This window comes from Scyliorhinus torazame, chromosome 24 (genome assembly GCF_047496885.1).
Source record: "Scyliorhinus torazame isolate Kashiwa2021f chromosome 24, sScyTor2.1, whole genome shotgun sequence".
NCBI lineage: Eukaryota > Metazoa > Chordata > Chondrichthyes > Carcharhiniformes > Scyliorhinidae > Scyliorhinus > Scyliorhinus torazame.
Window position 1 is genome coordinate 7,998,243 of NC_092730.1, and position 18,044 is coordinate 8,016,286.

The 18,044-nt window shown below is 50.4% G+C and overlaps 1 protein-coding gene across 1 annotated transcript in view; it reads right to left on the reverse strand.

Annotated features, from left to right (window-relative positions):
• Window positions 1-484: 484 nt before the first annotated feature.
• The window catches only part of LOC140399864 (phospholipase A and acyltransferase 3-like), a 55,538-nt gene continuing 37,978 nt past the window's right edge, over window positions 485-18,044 (reverse strand). Inside the window, exons 5-6 of the mRNA XM_072489328.1 lie at window positions 7,335-7,487; window positions 485-705 (exon numbers count right to left, since the gene is read on the reverse strand). Of these exons, the coding sequence (XP_072345429.1) occupies window positions 7,380-7,487 (108 nt within the window). The 3' untranslated portion in view covers window positions 485-705; window positions 7,335-7,379. The remainder of the gene's footprint in view (window positions 706-7,334; window positions 7,488-18,044) is intronic.

The window sequence follows — 18,044 nt, forward strand, 5'->3', positions numbered from 1 at the left end:
AAATGGATGTGTCTTTCAAAGGGATGATGGGATGAATGGCCTCATCCTGTGTTACAAGATTCTCAGAGGTGATTACTTTGTCACATCTGGTCATCCATCAATCAATATCCATCCAAACCCCATCCAACTAGTTCGAAAGCTAGAAATCTGCATTAAAAATAGAATTCTCCACTGATGCTGCCAGACTTGCTGAGCATTTTCCAGCATTTTCTGTTTATATCCCACCCGATTGCTGTTGTTTGTGGATTTCCTGCTATAACCCAGAAACCCATCCCCGGGAGTCACCGTTCCTTCTTGTGAATTGTAAACTCTCCGTGTTAGTTTCTGCTCCCCCTATTTCCTGGTTTCTCCCTGCGTCCCAGTGTCCTGTTGCTTTATTGTGAGTTAATATTGTTCCGGACTCACCTTTCCAATTCCCCGCTCTGTCCTTCTGTCCATCCCTGTGGTGTACTGACCTTATACGGATAGAATCCCAAAGAAATGGTTCAACTTCAGAAACTCTCCGACTGGGGCAGATCGGGAGAAATCATCTTTATTGCTAAGTAATTATTGAGAGATGTGTTGGAACAGAGTTTTTGCACATTTTCCACAGTAACTTCAACAGTGACAGGAGCAATACAAACTGCAGAGAGAGCCAGGGAAACAACAGCAACACCGCAAGCAGCCATTGACAGACTGTGAGCCACAGCGCAGGGATTTGGCGATCTGTGGAAAGAGATTGTATCAGTTAGAGAGACCGAAACAGGACTTCCGGGTGCGGCGATGACCAGCTGAGTCGCACGTTTCGGCAGCTCCCTGTGAAACGGACTTTTGGGCTCTTGATAGGAGCCCCAACGGCAATTTTAACGGCTGAAAACACCGTGCGGTAAACCAGAAGGGTGTTCCCCCTGGACACGGATGGAAAAAGGAGAGGAAAGTGGCCGGATTGCAGCGGATCCTTTGGAACAACGGCAAGGAAGGCAAGCAGAAACCAAGATGGCGTCGGAAGGTGGCAGTTTCATATGGGGCCCTGAACAACAAGAGTTTTTGAAACGCTGCGTGGAGGAGATAAAAAAGGAAATGAAGAAAGAGTTGTTGGCCCCGATATTACAGGCGATTGAAGGGCTGAAAGAGGAACAAAAGACCCAGGAGCAGGAGCTTCGGGTCGTGAAGGCGAAAGCAGCTGAGAATGAAAACGATATACAGGGCCTGGTGGTGAAGTCGGAGATACAGGAGGCACACCAGAAACGATCTGTGGAGAGGTTGGAGGCACTGGAAAATAACGCAAGGAGGAACAACTTGAGGATTCTTGGCCTTCCTGAAGGTGTGGAGGGGGCGGACGTCGGGGCATATGTGAGCACGATGCTGCACTCGTTAATGGGAGTGGAGGCCCCGACGGGTCCGTTGGAGGTGGAGGGAGCATACCGAGTTATGGTGCGAGGACCGAGAGCAGGAGAAGCTCCCAGAGCCATAGTGGTGAGATTTCTCCGTTTTAAGGATAGAGAAATGGTCCTTAGATGGGCGAAGAAAACTCGGTGTAGTAAATGGGAGAACGCGGTGATCCGCGTCTATCAAGATTGGAGTGCGGAGGTGGCGAGAAGGAGGGCGAGCTTTAATCGGGCCAAAGCGGTACTTCACAAAAAAAAGATAAAGTTTGGAATGCTGCAACCGGCAAGACTGTGGGTCACATATCAAGGGAGGCACCACTACTTTGAGACGGCGGATGAAGCGTGGACTTTTATTGTAGAAGAAAAATTGGAATGATTGGACTACGAAAATGAACGTTTGGACAAAGTGGTGGGACGAGTGGGGAGGGGGGGGGGGCGAAGAGGGATTGTATTGTATGATTAATCCTGCGGTATGGTAACTTTTCTTTCTCCCACAGGTGGTGATGGGGGGAGGTGGGGAGGGAGAGGAGATGGGGCGTTGGCCATGGGAGGCGGGGCCGAGGGAGAGGCGCGGGCTTGGTTCCCGCGCTATGATAATTATGGCGGGAATAGAGAAGCAGGAAGGAGGGGGCACCGCACGGGGCGAGCCGTGATCACGGGGGGAAGCCGAGGTCAGCCAGAGTTTGCTGACTTCTGGGAGCAACATGGGGGGAGTAATTACGCTAGCGGGGGGTCTAGCGGGGGGGGGGGGGGGGAGGGGGGAATTACTGGGTTGCTGCTGCTGGGGAAAGGGGGGAGTGGGTGCGGGAAAGGATGGGCGGGGGGGCACCGTCTGGGAGAAATACAGCCGCGTGGGAACTGGGCGAGAAGCTGGAAAAAGATGATGGCTAACCAGCAAGGGGGGGGGGGGGGGGAAGCCCCCCAACTCGGCTGATCACGTGGAACGTGAGGGGGCTTAACGGGCCGATAAAGAGGGCACGAGTACTCGCACACCTTAAGAAACTTAAAGCAGATGTGGTCATGTTACAGGAAACGCACCTGAAACTGATAGATCAGGTTAGGTTGCGCAAAGGATGGGTAGGGCAGGTGTTCCATTCGGGGCTGGATGCGAAAAACAGGGGGGTGGCTATATTAGTGGGGAAGCGGGTAATGTTCGAGGCAAAGACTATAGTGGCGGATAACGGGGGCAGATACGTGATGGTGAGTGGCAAATTACAGGGAGAGATGGTGGTGTTGGTAAACGTGTATGCCCCGAATTGGGACGATGCCAATTTTATGAGGCGAATGCTAGGACGCATCCCAGACCTAGAGACCGGAAAGCTGATAATGGGGGGAGACTTTAACACGGTGTTGGAACCAAGGCTGGATAGGTCGAAGTCCAGGACTGGTAGGAGGCCGGCAGCAGCCAAGGTGCTTAAGGATTTTATGGAGCAGATGGGAGGGGTGGACCTGTGGAGATTCAGTAGACCTAGGAGTAAGGAGTTCTCGTTTTTCTCCTATGTCCATAAAGTCTATTCACGCATAGACTTTTTTGTGTTGGGTAGGGCATTGATCCCGAGGGTGAGGGGAACGGAATATACGGCTATAGCCATTTCGGATCATGCCCCACACTGGGTAGACTTGGAGATAGGGGAGGAAACAAGAGGGCGTCCACCCTGGAGAATGGATATGGGACTAATGGCGGATGAGGGGGTGTGCTTAAGGGTGAGGGGATGCATTGAAAAGTACTTGGAACTCAATGACAATGGGGAGGTTCAGGTGGGAGTGGTCTGGGAGGCGTTGAAGGCGGTGGTTAGGGGGGAGCTGATATCAATAAGGACACATAAAGGGAAGCAGGAGAGTAAGGAACGGGAGCGGTTGTTGCAAGAACTTTTGAGGGTGGACAGACAGTATGCGGAAGCACCGGAGGAGGGACTGTATAGGGAAAGGCAAAGGCTGCATGTGGAATTTGACTTGCTGACCACAGGCACTGCAGAGGCACAATGGAGGAAGGCGCAGGGTGTACAGTATGAATATGGAGAGAAGGCGAGCAGATTGCTGGCACACCAATTGAGGAAAAGGGGAGCAGCGAGGGAAATAGGGGGGGTGAGAGACGAAGATGGAGAGACGGAGCGGGGAGCGGAGAGAGTGAATGAAGTGTTCAAGACATTTTATAAAAAATTGTATGAAGCTCAACCCCCGGATGGGAGGGAGAGAATGATGGAGTTTTTGGATCGGCTGGAAATTCCCAAGGTGGAAGAGCAGGAAAGGATGGGATTGGGAGCACAGATCACGGTAGAAGAAGTGGTGAAAGGAATTAGGAACATGCAGACGGGAAAGGCCCCGGGGGGACCGGACGGATTCCCAGTTGAATTTTACAGAAAATATTTGGACTTGCTCGCCCCGCTACTGACGAGGACCTTCAACGAGGCAAAGGAAAGGGGACAACTGCCCCCGACTATGTCAGAAGCAACGATATCGCTTCTTTTAAAGAAGGAAAAGGATCCGCTACAATGCGGGTCCTACAGACCAATCTCCCTCCTCAATGTAGATGCCAAGGTCTTGGCCAAGGTAATGGCAATGAGAATAGAGGAATGTGTCCCGGGGGTGGTTCATGAAGACCAAACTGGGTTTGTGAAGGGGAGACAGCTGAACACGAACATACGGAGGTTGTTAGGCGTAATGATGATGGCCCCACCAGAGGGTGAAACGGAGATAGTAGTGGCGATGGATGCCGAGAAAGCATTTGATAGAGTGGAGTGGGATTATCTGTGGGAGGTGTTGAGGAGATTTGGGTTCGGAGAGGGGTATGTTAGATGGGTGCAGCTGTTGTATAGGGCCCCAGTGGCGAGTGTGGTCACGAATGGACGGGGATCGGCATATTTTCGGCTCCACAGAGGGACAAGGCAGGGATGTCCTCTGTCCCCATTACTGTTTGCACTGGCGATTGAGCCCCTGGCGATAGCGCTGAGAGGTTCCAAGGGATGGAGGGGAATACTTAGGGGAGGAGAAGAACACCGGGTATCTTTATATGCGGATGATCTGCTACTATATGTGGTGGATCCAGCGGAGGGGATGCCAGAAATAATGCGGATACTTGGGGAGTTTGGGGATTTTTCAGGGTATAAATTGAACATGGGAAAGAGTGAGCTGTTTGTGGTGCATCCAGGGGAGCAGAGTAGAGAAATAGAAGACCTACCGTTGAGGAAGGTAACAAGAGACTTTCGTTACCTGGGGATCCAGATAGCTAAGAATTGGGGCACATTGCACAGGCTAAATTTGACGCGGTTGGTGGAACAGATGGAGGAAGATTTCAAGAGATGGGACATGGTAACATTGTCAATGGCAGGGAGGGTGCAGGCAGTTAAGATGGTGGTCCTCCCGAGATTCCTTTTTGTGTTTCAGTGTCTCCCGGTGGTGATCACGAAGGCTTTTTTCAAAAGGATAGAAAAGAGTATTATGGGTTTTGTTTGGGCCGGGAAGACTCCGAGAGTGAGGAAGGGATTCTTACAGCGTAGTAGGGATAGGGGGGGGCTGGCACTACCGAGCCTAAGTGAGTATTATTGGGCCGCTAATATTTCAATGGTGAGTAAGTGGATGGGAGAGGAGGAAGGAGCGGCGTGGAAGAGATTAGAGAGGGCGTCCTGTAGGGGGACCAGCCTGCAGGCTATGGTGACAGCCCCATTGCCGTTCTCACCAAGGAACTATACCACGAGTCCGGTGGTGGTAGCTACACTGAAGATTTGGGGACAGTGGAGACGACATAGGGGAAAGACCGGAGCACTGGGGGGGTCCCCGATAAGAAACAACCATAGGTTTGCCCCGGGGGGAATGGATGGGGGATATGGAATGTGGCAAAGAGCAGGTATAACGCAATTGAAAGATCTATTTGTGGATGGGAAGTTTGCGAGTCTGGGAGCGCTGACCGAGAAATATGGGTTGCCCCAAGGGAATGCATTCAGGTACATGCAATTGAGGGCTTTTGCGAGGCAGCAGGTCAGGGAATTCCCGCAGCTCCCGACACAAGAGGTGCAGGACAGAGTCATCTCAAAGAAATGGGTGGGGGACGGTAAGGTGTCGGATATATATAGGGAATTGAGAGACGAAGGGGAGACTATGATGGACGAACTAAAAGGGAAATGGGAAGAAGAGCTAGGGGAGGAGATTGAGGAGGGGATGTGGGCAGATGCCCTAAACAGGGTAAACTCGTCGTCCTCGTGCGCCAGGCTAAGCCTGATTCAGTTTAAGGTATTACACAGGGCACATATGACTGGAACACGGCTCAGTAAATTTTTTGGGGTGGAGGATAGGTGTGCGAGGTGCTCGAGAAGCCCAGCGAATCATACCCATATGTTTTGGTCATGCCCGGCACTACAGGGGTTTTGGATGGGGGTGACAAAGGTGCTTTCGAAAGTAGTAGGAGTCCGGGTCGAACCAAGCTGGGGGTTGGCTATATTTGGGGTTGCACAAGAGCCGGGAGTGCAGGAGGCGAAAGAGGCCGATGTTTTGGCCTTTGCGTCCCTAGTAGCCCGGCGCAGAATATTGCTAATGTGGAAAGAAGCCAAGCCCCCGGGGGTGGAGACCTGGATAAATGATATGGCGGGGTTCATAAAGTTAGAGCGGATTAAGTTCGTCCTAAGGGGGTCGGCTCAAGGGTTTACAAGGCGGTGGCAACCGTTCGTCGAATATCTTGCGGAAAGATAGATAGGGGAGAACAAAGAAGGCAGCAGCAGCAGCCCAGAACTTGGGGGGTGGGGGGTGGGGGTGTGGGGGGGGGGGGGGGTGGCCTGAGACAAGGCAGTTGCCAATTAGGGCTAGTTTTTATTTTTGTTATTTAATATTTATTTATTTGTTGTTGTTTTCTTTTGTTCTTGTTTAAATAAAAAAGGTCATTATTATCTGTATTGTTATAATGTTGTGTAAAGGATGCACAATGTACTGTGTTGGTTGACCAAAAATTTTCAATAAAATATTATTTAAAAAAAAAAGAGAGACCGAAACAGACAGCGCAGTGAAGATGATTTCAGAGACTCTGGGATCCAGCGATAGATAATCTCCCGAGTCATTGAGTACATGGACCCTAGTGACCTTCCCAGTCTGCCTCTTCCAGCTCACATGTCATCACTCTCCATTCTCTGGAATAACCAGGGAATTCTAACCTCACCCCATTTCCCCAGTCAGGTTCCTCAATTCCCTCCTGGTCAAACTGATAGAATTCTGCCATTCACCCCACCGCACCCCCCACTGCGCTCGCCCACTCCTCTCACCTGCTTCTTTCAATATGTTTCAGACTCTTGGATGGGCAGCTGCTGACTCGAAGACGAAAGGAAGACCAGATTCCCGCCAATCTATAATTCCCTGTGGATTTTGGGATGTACTCACCTGATGTGATACGATTGTACCATATTGAATGTCATGGACAGAGAGTGTTCACAACACAGTCTAATCCCAACACCAGCTCCCTCGCCACGAACCCTTTCATATCCCAGCCAGACTGATGCTGTGGAAATTCTCCGGATTGGTGATCAGTATTGGAGCCTAAAGGAAGCTGTCACATTCCCTTCATTACAAACAGTTAGTACACATCAAAACAGCGCCATTAACTGAACCGCTGGGGACTGGGAGGTTATGAAAGGCACTCGAGAAATATCGGCCTGTCTTTAATGGAGATCATTTATTCACATTCTTCAATGAATAATTACAAAGAATGTTGATTTAAATGGGAACATGGAGTTTATGAAGCAACTTAATGGCGGCGCAATGGTTAGCACCGATGCCTCACGGCGCTGAGGACCCAGGTTGGATCCCGGCCCCGGGTCACTCTCCGTGTGGAGTTTGCACATTCTCCCCATGTCCGTGTAGTCTCACCCCCACAACCCAAAGATGTGCAGGATACGTGGATTGGCCACGCTAAATTGCCCCTTAATTGGAAAATAAAATTGGGTACTCTAAATTTTTAAAAACAAAATGAAGCAACTTAATACATACGGTTAATCATCAGTCAGTGCTTCTGTCAACGTTCAAGAGGACAACCTAAGTTTGCCGCATCGCGGAAGTTATAATGGCCGCGATAGCACCAACAATACCAACAGCAGCAGCAGCAACACCAACAACACCAGCGCCAGCAACAGCATTTTCTGCCTGTGGAAAGAGATTGTATCAGTCAGAGAGACAGAAACAGACAGCACAGTGAAGATGATTTCAGAGACTCTGGGACCCAGCTATAGATAATCTCCCGAGTCACTGAGGTATGGCCCCTAGTGACCTTCCCAGTCTGCCTCTTCCAGTTCAGATGTCATCGCTCTCCATTCCCATTCTCTGGAATAACCAGGGAATTGGAGCCCCAGCCACCATGGCCCACCATTCCTCACATCACCATATCATGGAATCTCTACAGTGCAGAAGGAAGCCATTCAGCCCATCGAGTCTGCACTGACCCTCTGAAAGAGCACCCTACCTAGGCCCAGCCCCCCATAACCCGGTAACCCCACATAACCATTGGGCACTAAGGGGCAATTGATCATGGCCGATCCAACCTAACCTGTGGGAGAAAACTGGAGGACCCGGAGGAAACTCACGCAGACACGGGGAGAACATGCAAACTCCACAGAGTAACCCAAGGTTGGAATTGAACCCGGGTCCCTGGCGCCACGAGGCAGTAGTGCTAACCACTTTCTCCAACAACACATCCATTCATACAAACACAAATAAGCTATTGTGCATTCCCTTAGTGCCTGTCTGCTGGGTATTCTTGTGAGACAAGTTGAGGTCTGTTGTCACTTACCAGTTGTTCAGGGAATCCAAAACGATTAAACACTTCTAACTTCTCGATAGTCTTCTCTGATGAATTAGATTTCATCACGGTGACCTCTGGCCACTTGGTGTGAGCATCAAGAACATGTGTCCTTCAAAAGGTCCTGCAAATTCCACATTCACTCATTGCCAAGCCTCTTCAGGCCATTCCCATGGATGCAGCGTTGCTAAGGGTGGCAGTTTTCTTATCTTTGCACAAGAGGAACATATTCCAGCTTTCTCTTTAATTTCTGCTTCCAGTCCAGACCGCCAGAAATAACGCCTCGCTCTTTCCTTCATACGTAAAACTGTGCAATGGCCCTCATGTAGCTTCTCTAACACTCACTTTCTCAATGGTGGTGGAATGATCACTCTGAGCCCCCACAGCGGACATCCTGATGGTACTGACAGCTCTATTTCCTGGGGGAGGAGGGTTTCAGGTTAGGCGCTAGTTTTAAAGTCTTCCCTCGTAATACCATATCCATCATGTCTGGGAGTATCGGATCGCTCCGAGTGTATTCCCTCACTTGCCTAGAAGTGACTGGTGTATTGTCTCCTTGTTCAAAGTAGAAAATGTTCCTATTTAAGTAGTCTGACAAACTACCTGGTACTAATCTTGAAAGTCCATCCGTGTTCCTATGTAGACTTGATTGTCGATACTTCATGGTATAAGTGTGCAGACAAAAGCAGTGCCTATCTTTTGTAAGGGCCACGAAGAATCCAGCACGAGTTTTAAGGATACAAAGTAATAACGTTTATTTACTATAATAATATATACACAACAGTAGCAGTAACTTCCCTTGCTACCTTCTCCTTCCTGCTGGTTCCTGAACTGGCCAGCTTATTTATACTAGGAATTTCTCCGCCCCCCCCCCTCATTGGGGAAGCTCATACTCCCACAGGATTGTGGGATAGTCATTAGTCCCCAGCCAATCGTAAGTAGGCAGGTTATAACATCCCTCCCCCCCCCCAAAGTCCAAGGAATCCACCGAAGACCCTGGCGAAGGAAGGCGTCGAACTCGTTTGGCCGCAGGCCGGACGCCATTTGCACGCGGCGCTGGATCAGGCGGCGTGTAACGAGACGGAGACCGGCGCTTCCGTGATGAACGGCGCGGTTGTACATCCACGGCCTGTGGACCCGAGGATTCCCCCTCTGATGCATCCTGTGTCTCCATCTCGGAGTCAGAGTCTGCTGCCTCCGTCATGTCAGCGTCTCTATCTCCATTCGGTCCCGTAACGACCTGCGCAGGCTTCGAGTGAGGCACCAGTGGAAGATTTTGAGGACTACCTTCCCTTGTCTCTGGTCTTTGCGGCTGTTGAAATGAGCTCCGGGGACGGGGAATCTTTTGAGGGGATGATCTTCTGGACCGGACGTGGTCTACGTGTTTTCGCTGGAGACGACCCTGGGCTTGCACTTGGTAAGATATAGGGCCCGTTTGGCGAAAGATTACACCAGGAACCCATTTGGCACCACCAGCAAAATTCCGCACGAATACTGGGTCACCGGGTGCAAACTGCCGAATCGGACGATGCCGAGACAATCCCTGTCCCTGCCGTTCTTGTGTGCGGCGTACTTTTGCGCCAATGTCCGGGAAGACCATACTAAGGCAGGTGCGAAGTCTTCGGCCCATTAGGAGTTCTGCGGGAGCTACCCCAGTCACTGCATGGGGGTTAGACCTGTACGTAAACAAAAAGCGAGCCAGTCTCGTGTCCATTGATCCGGAAGACTGCTTCTTTAGGCCTCTTTTGAATGTTTGCACTGCACGCTCTGCCAACCCATTTGAAGCCGGGTGGTAAGGGGCAGTGCGGATATGGCGGATGCCGTTCATCTTTGTAAACCTAGCAAACTCCTCACTCGTGAATGGCGTGCCATTATCCGTGACCAGCACCTCGGGGAGGCCATGCGTACTAAATGATAAACGCATTTTTCAATTGTTGCGCAGGACGTTGTCCCCTGCATCTTATGCACCTCCAGCCACTTGGACTGGGCGTCAATTAGTAGAAGGAACATGGATCCCTGAAAAGGGCCTGCGAAATCTGCATGTAAGCGTGCCTGGCCATTCCCAGTGATGTAGGGGCGCGGCCGGCGGAAGCTTCTGATGCTCCTGGCAAATGGAGCAGTTTTGGGCCACCTTCTCAATGTCGGTGTCGAGGCCTGGCCACCAGACATAACTCCGGGCCAACATTTTCATCTTGGTCACGCCCGGGTGCCCATTGTGCAAGTCTGATAATATAATCTCCTGGCCTTTTTCCGGGACAATCACACGCGTCCCCCACACGAGGATGCCGTCTTCCACGCTGAACTCTGACAGCTTGGAGGAAAATGCCCGCAACTCGCCTGGGAGCTGTCTATGCTGCCCACCATACAGGACTATGTGCCGAACCTTTGACAAGACTGGCTCCGTCTGGGTCCACTCACGGATCTGTGATGCCGTGACAGGCAAGGTGTCCATAAAATTTAGGGTTGCAACCACCTCACCGGTCGTGGGGGTCGACATGGGGCCGGTCGATAAAGGCAATCGGCTCAGTGCGTCGGCATTTGCTATCTGCGTACCTGGTTTGTGCTCCAGAGAATACTCATATGCAGCAAGCAACAAAGCCCAGCGCTGGATCCGTGCAGAAGCAATGGGCGGTATTGGCTTATCCTCTCTGAAGAGTCCCAGCAGGGGCTTATGATCAGTCACGATAGTGAAATGGCGGCCGTACACATACTGGTGGAAGCGTTTCACCGCGAAAACCACTGCCAGGCCCTCCTTCTCGATCAGCGCGTACTTTTTCTCCGCTGCAGTCAATGTGCGGGAGGCGAAAGCTATCGGTCGCTCGGCCCCGTTCTCCATCTTGTGGGACAGGACGGCCCCAATACCATACGGGGATGCATCACATGTGACGAGTAAAGGCTTTCCCGGATCATAGTGGGTTAGTAACCCAGACGACGACAATTGTTGCTTTACCCGCCAGAAAGCGGTTTCTTGCGGCTGACCCCAAACCCAGGTGTGATATTTCTTTAGCAGCAGGTGCAAGGGGGCCAGCGTAGTTGCCAGATTGGGGAGGAACTTCCCGTAATAGTTTACGAGACCGAGAAAAGAACGAAGATGCGAAGTGTCAGTCGGGGTGGGGGCATGTTGAATTGCACGCACCTTCTCTGCGACGGGGTGCAGACCCTCGCGGTCCACCCGATAACCTAGGTAGACTACTACTTTTGCCTGAAATACGCACTTTGTGTGACGTAAACGGACTCCATCCTCCGAAAGGCGTCTTAAGGACAGCCTCCAGATTTTCCAAATGCTCTTGCTCCGACGTCCCTGTAATCAACACGTCATCTAGGTAGACAGCCACACGTGGTAAACCTCTCAAAATGCCCTCCATAACACGTTGAAAAATTGCGCAGGTAGAGGATACTCCAAAGGGCAACCGTGTATATTCATACAGGCCCCGGTGTGTGTTAATTGTTACATATGGTCGGGAGGCAGGGTCCAGCTCCAACTGCAGGTAGGCGTGACTCATATCTAATTTTGTGAATGAGAGTCCACCTGCAAGTTTCGCGTAGAGATCCTCTATGCGAGGCATTGGGTATCGGTCGAGTCGGGAAACTGTATTCACTGTAAGTTTATAGTCGCCACACAAGCAAACTGTGGCATCTGGCTTCATTACTGGTACAATTGGTGCTGCCCAGTTAGCAAAACGGACGGGCCTGATAATACCCAAACTCTCCAAACGAGTGAGCTCCCCTTCTACCTTCTCGAGCAAAGCGTAAGGCACTGGGCGCGCCCGGAAATAGCGCGGCGTGGCTCCTGGTTCAACTTGGATACAGGCTACGGCCCCTTTTATTTTCCCCAAACCAGGCTGGAATACCTCTGGGTATCGTCCTAGCACCTCAGTCAACCCTCCAGAAACTGTTTGGAGGATGTGCTGCCATTGCAACCGCAAATGGCGCAACCAGTCCCGACCCAACAGGCTGGGCCCATGGCCACGCACTACGATAAGTGGGAAACTCCCCTCCTGGCGTCCATAGACAACAGGGGTCATTGTAGTTCCAGCAACGTCCAGTGGTTCCCCCGTGTAGGTGGCCAACCTGGCCTGTGAGTCAGTTAATGTAAGGGTCTGTATACCCTGCTTGATGCGGTCGAATGTCCTCTGGGCGATCACGGAGACCGCTGCGCCAGTATCCAACTCCATCTCCAGCGGGTGGCCATTGACCCGTACTGTCACCTTAATGGGGGCCACACGGGGAGCTGCCACACAATGCAGCTGCAGGCAGTCGTCCTCCATCTCCACGTCCTCAGGAGTGGTCGCCACAGGTTCATCCACATGGAAGGTACGGCCTCTGGGCTGGTCCCAGTTACGGCCCCTGGGCTGGTCCCAGTTTCGGTCGGAACGACGGCGCCTCTGGCGTCCCCAGGACCGCCGTCCGCGACGGGGTCGGCGCCTACAAGTCTGACACGGACATGGCTCCTCATCCATTGGCTTTGGAGAAGGCTCCCTTCGGGGAGGAATGTCCGATGGCCACTGGCGTCGGTCCGGTCGTTGCCTCGCCCAAGGTACCGCAGGAGTGCGGGGGGGTGTTTTTGGGCGGAAAGGGTTGCGCCCCAAGGCATGCACTTCCATTCCCTGTAGCTCCTGTACTCCTCGCTCTGCGCTCTCTCGGGACAAGACTATTTGTATTGCCTGTTGAAAAGTCAATGTTGGCTCCGCTAACAACTTTCTCTGGGTTGCTGCATTGTTAATACCGCAAACCAAACGGTCGCGTAACATTTCTGACAAGGTCTCACCGTAGTCACAGTATTAAACCGGTAACGCTGGACTATCGTGGACGGGGTTGGGTTAAAGTGTTGCCCCACTATATTCACGAGTTCGTCAAACGTTTTGGTGTCCGGCGCAGCTGGGTACGTAAGGCTCCTAATCACCCCAAACGTATGCGGCCCGCAGGCGGTGAGCAATATGACCACCTGGCGCTCGTTTTCAGTGATATTGTTTGCCCGGAAATAGTAACGCATCTGTTGTGTGTACTGGTTCCAGCTTTGCAGCGCAGCATCAAAAATATCCAAACGTCCGTACAGAGGCATGGTATAATAGAAAACAACTTCCAACCTGTATCCAACAAAAATCCAGGGAGGTGGCTTCAGCAGTGTAGACAGCTATTCACTTTTACCTTCGTCGCCAGTTTTGTAAGGGCCACGAAGAATCCAGCACGAGTTTTAAGGATACAAAGTAATAACGTTTATTTACTATAATAATATATACACAACAGTAGCAGTAACTTCCCTTGCTACCTTCTCCTTCCTGCTGGTTCCTGAACTGGCCAGCTTATTTATACTAGGAGTTTCTCCGCCCCCCTCATTGGGGAAGTTCATACTCCCATAGGATTGTGGGATAGTCATTAGTCCCCAGCCAATCGTAAGTAGGCAGGTTATAACACCGTCTCTGCATTCTACTTGCTACAAGTGACAGATCCCGTGTGTGGCCAAAAAATGTTTGTTAATGGGCGATGGTCTGGCAGCAAGTTAAACGTTCTCCCATATAGGAACTGAAGGAATTTCTTTACTCCAAAGATGATCTCTAAAGCTTCCTTTTAAATCTGGGCATAGTTCCTTTCAGCTTCTCTCAATGTTCGAGACCCAAAAGCAACGGGTCTTTCTTCACTCAGCAGCATGATGTGGGCGAGCACGGCCCCTACACTGTAAGGGGACGCATCACAAGCTAACAGTAGGGGTAGAGTAAAATCAACATGCGTAAGAGCTTCAGATTTAAGTGACGCTGTTTTGGATTGCATGAAAGCATTATTGCATTGATCTGACCTCTTCCACTCCTTGTTCTGGCACAAGAGGTTATGTAACAGTTTCAGAATGGTTGCCAAGTTTGGAACAAATCTTCCACCGTTGTTCAACAATCGCAGGAAGGAATGTAACTGGTGAACAATATGAGGTACAGGCACCTCTGTGATAACCTTAACCTTTGAATGAGATTTGTGAAGACCCATGGAATCAATCACGTCCCAAATACTCATTGGAGGATTGGAAGAACTCACACTTGTCCTTACGGACTCCCAGACCATAGTCCCCCAATCTCTGGAGAGTGGCATTCAAATTTTGATCAGACAGGTGGTTGATGAGACGGTGGGGAAGCATTTTAGTGATAGCGACCACAACATGGTACAATTTCAGTTTGTTATGGACAAAGAAATAGACAAATTGCAAAGGTCTTGGATTGGGGAGAGCCGACTTTAGTAAAATAAGGCAGGATCTGGCCAAGATAGATTGGAACAAGTTACTGGTGGGGAGATCTACTGAAGAGCAGTGGGAGACGTTCAATGTGGAGGGTACAAGCCCAACATGTTCCCTCTCAGGCAATAGGAAGGAGTAACAAACCCAAGAAACCAGGGATAACCGGAGATATTCAGGATACAATGAGAAGGAAGAAAGAGACTTTTAATAAGTGCAAGGGAAGGAAATCAGCGGAGGCATTAATGGAGTACAGAAAGTGTAGGATGGAGCTTAAGAAAGCAATTCGGAGAGCAAAGTGGGGATATGAGGAATCTATCTGGTAAAAGTAGGGAAAATCCCAAGATATTCTAAGAGTATATCAGTGGGAAGAGGATAACTTGAGAAAAGGTAGAGCCCATTAGGGACCATGGGGGGAATCTGTGGGTGGATCTAGAGGACATCGGTAGAGTGTTAAATGAATATTTCACATCGATCTTCACCCAAGAGAATGAGGAGGCAGATTTGGAGCTCGGGAGAGAGACTGTGAGGTTACACACACGCGTATCTGTGTGTTCATACGTTTTAGGGTCTGGCTTCTCAGGCTGCACTAAACTATGGAGGAGATTAAACATTTTCCCCCCATCACGCTCAGGAAAGTGGGCAGCAGAACATCTTCAGCTATTTTGTTTGCCTGCGTAAAATAGTCAAAATGCTCCGTATAGGAGCTCCATTGCTCCACATTTTCATCATAGTTAAAAACTCCCGCCATTTTCTCTACGAATGGAGGTTTTCTGTATGCACACTTTGAAACGCGTTCCCAGCAGCTACCTCGAGTGTTCTTTCACACACGGCAAGAACCCGAGTTTCAGCCTCTTTTTTAACATACCCAGCTCTATAACTGCAGCAGAGTATGGTTACTCACGTCCACCTCGCCCGTTCGGTCTGGAGCACATGCAAAAGCCTTCTTCTCTAAATTTTCTTTTCCCAGCTTTTCTTTGACAAATTCCTCTTCCCAGGCAGCTGGCAATCATCATTTGAAGCCCTCGTCGCCAGTTTTTATTTTGTATAGTAAGAGTCTTCCAACATCAGGTTAAAGTCCAACAGGTTTGTTTCGATGTCACTAGCTTTCAGAGCGCTGCTCCTTCCTCAGGTGAATGAAGAGGTATGTTCCAGAAACATATATATAGACAGATTCAAAGATGCCAGACAATGCTTGGAATGCGAGCATTAGCAGGTGATTAAATCTTTACAGATCCAGAGATGGGGTAACCCCAGGTTAAAGAGGTGTGAATTGTGTCAAGCCAGGACAGTTGGTAGGATTTTGCAGGCCAGATGGTGGGGGATGAATGTAATGCGACATGAATCCCAGGTCCCGGTTGAGGCCGCACTCGTGTGCGGAACTCGGCGATTCTGCGTTGTCGCTCCTCCTGAAGGCCGCCTTGGAGAACGCTTACCCGGAGATCAGAGGCTGAATGCCCTTGACTGCTGAAGTGTTCCCCGACTGGAAGGGAACATTCCTGCCTGGTGAGTGTCGCACGATGTCCGTTCATTCGTTGTCGCAGCGTCTGCATGGTCTCGCCAATGTACCACGCTTCGGGACATCCTTTCCTGCAGCGTATGAGGTAGACAACGTTGGCCGAGTCGCACGAGTATGTACCGCGTACCTGGTGGGTGGTGTTCTCGCGTGTAATGGTGGTATCCATGTCGATGATCGGGCACGTCTTGTAGAGATTGCCATGGCAGGGTTGTGTGGTGTCGTGGTCACTGTTCTGAAGGCTGGGTAGTTTGCTGCAAACAATGGTTTGTTTGAGGTTGCGCGGTTGTTTGAAGGCAAGTATTGGGGGTGTGGGGATGACCTTGGCAAGATGTTCATCTTCATCGATGACACGTTGAAGGCTGTGAAGATGTCGTAGTTTCTCCACTCCGGGAAAGTACTGGACGACGAAGGGTATTCTGTCGGTTGTGTCCCATGTTTGTCTTCTGAGGAGGTCGGTGCGGTTTTTTCCTGTGGCGCGTTGGAACTGTTGATCGATGAGTCGAGCGCCATATCCCGTTCGTACGAGGGCATCTTTCAATGTCTGTAGATGTCTGTTATGCTCCTCCTCGTCTGAGCAGATCCTGTGTATACGGAGCGCTTGTCCATAGGGGATGGCTTCTTTAATGTGTTTAGGGTGGAAGCTGGAGAAGTGGAGCATCGTGAGGTTATCCGTGGGTTTGCGGTAAAGCGAAGTGCTGAGGTGACCGTCCTTGATGGAGACGAGTGTGTCCAAGTATGCAACTGATTTTGGGGAGTAGTCCATGGTGAGTCTAATGGTTGGATGGAACTTATTAATGTCATCGTGTAGTTGTTTCAGTGATTCTTCGCCGTGGGTCCAAAGGAAAAAAATGTCATCGATATATCTGGTGTATAACGTCGGTTGAAGGTCCTGTGCGGTGAGTAGGTCCTGTTCAAACTTGTGCATGAAGATGTTGGCGTATTGGGGTGCGAATTTGGTCCCCATGGCTGTTCCATGCGTCTGGATGAAGAACTTGTTGTCGAAGGTGAAGACGTTGTGATCCAGAATGAAGCGGATGAGTTGCAGAATTGCGTCTGGAGATTGGCAGTTGTCGGTGTTGAGCACTGAGGCTGTTGCAGCAATGCCGTCTGTTGCTAACTTGGCCTTAGTTTAATTGCTCTGTTTTATTACCTTTGCTCTTGAGTCGCCAGGTATCTTTATGATACCGCCACGTGGTTCAAGTCCGAGTAATGATCAATAATCCAATACACCGCTTAGTAAGATTTAAATCAAAGCACATTTATTATACACAGTAATCACTACTCATGCATAAATTCTACGTCTAAGCTACTTCTACGACTAACAGGCCTATACTTAACTTGGAACTGGCCCACCAGGTCAGGGAAATGAATGGCCTTTCGTTCGGGTTCTGAGCCTGCGGGATTCGAAGTTGGTACAGGTTGGTAGCTAGGAGCGCCTATCTCGTAGCGAGCGTTGAAGTAAGACTTACTGTTTTAAGCGGCTGTTGAAGAGCTGAAGAGCAGAGTGCTGGTGGAGGGCAGTTGAAGAGAAGAGAGCGACTTGAACTTGGGCTCAATTCTTATAGTTCCCAGGGGCTTCCCGCCTTTCGGGGCGGACCCTGTACCTGGTCCCAAGTGATTGGACTTTGTCCCAATCACTTGGTTCGATTTTCTCCAATGCTGGAGCGGTTCCCTGATCGATGGGCGGTCTTGAGGTGGTCGTTCACCTCCCTTTGTGTCGCCTTCTGCTGGCGCCCAAGAGTCTGGTTTGGCTTTGTGTGTCTAAATGTTGCTCATTGTTCCCGGGGATTGCTCATTAGTATGCAGATGGCTGGTGTTTTGTTATGCTGATGGTTACTGGTATCGATCTTGTCTGGCCTTCCCAGAGGTGAATACACAGTCAACCTGCAGCTGCTCGTTTTTGTCCTGTTGGCTGATTTTCCCATTAGCCTTTGCCGTTCGCCATTTTGAATCGGGAGTTAGCCATTTTAAGTGGCTACACGTCGTCATGGGGGATGCTGATATAGAGTGCTGAGACGTCCATTGTGACGAGGAATGTTCCTGGTTCAACTGGTCCATGGGTGCTTTTGTATATCAGAGAGTGACACTCGGGAGCACCGAGGGTTAAAAACAACGAGCTTTATTTACAGGTGTGTGTTCACTTAGGTGGCTGCTTCATCTCAGCCTCTT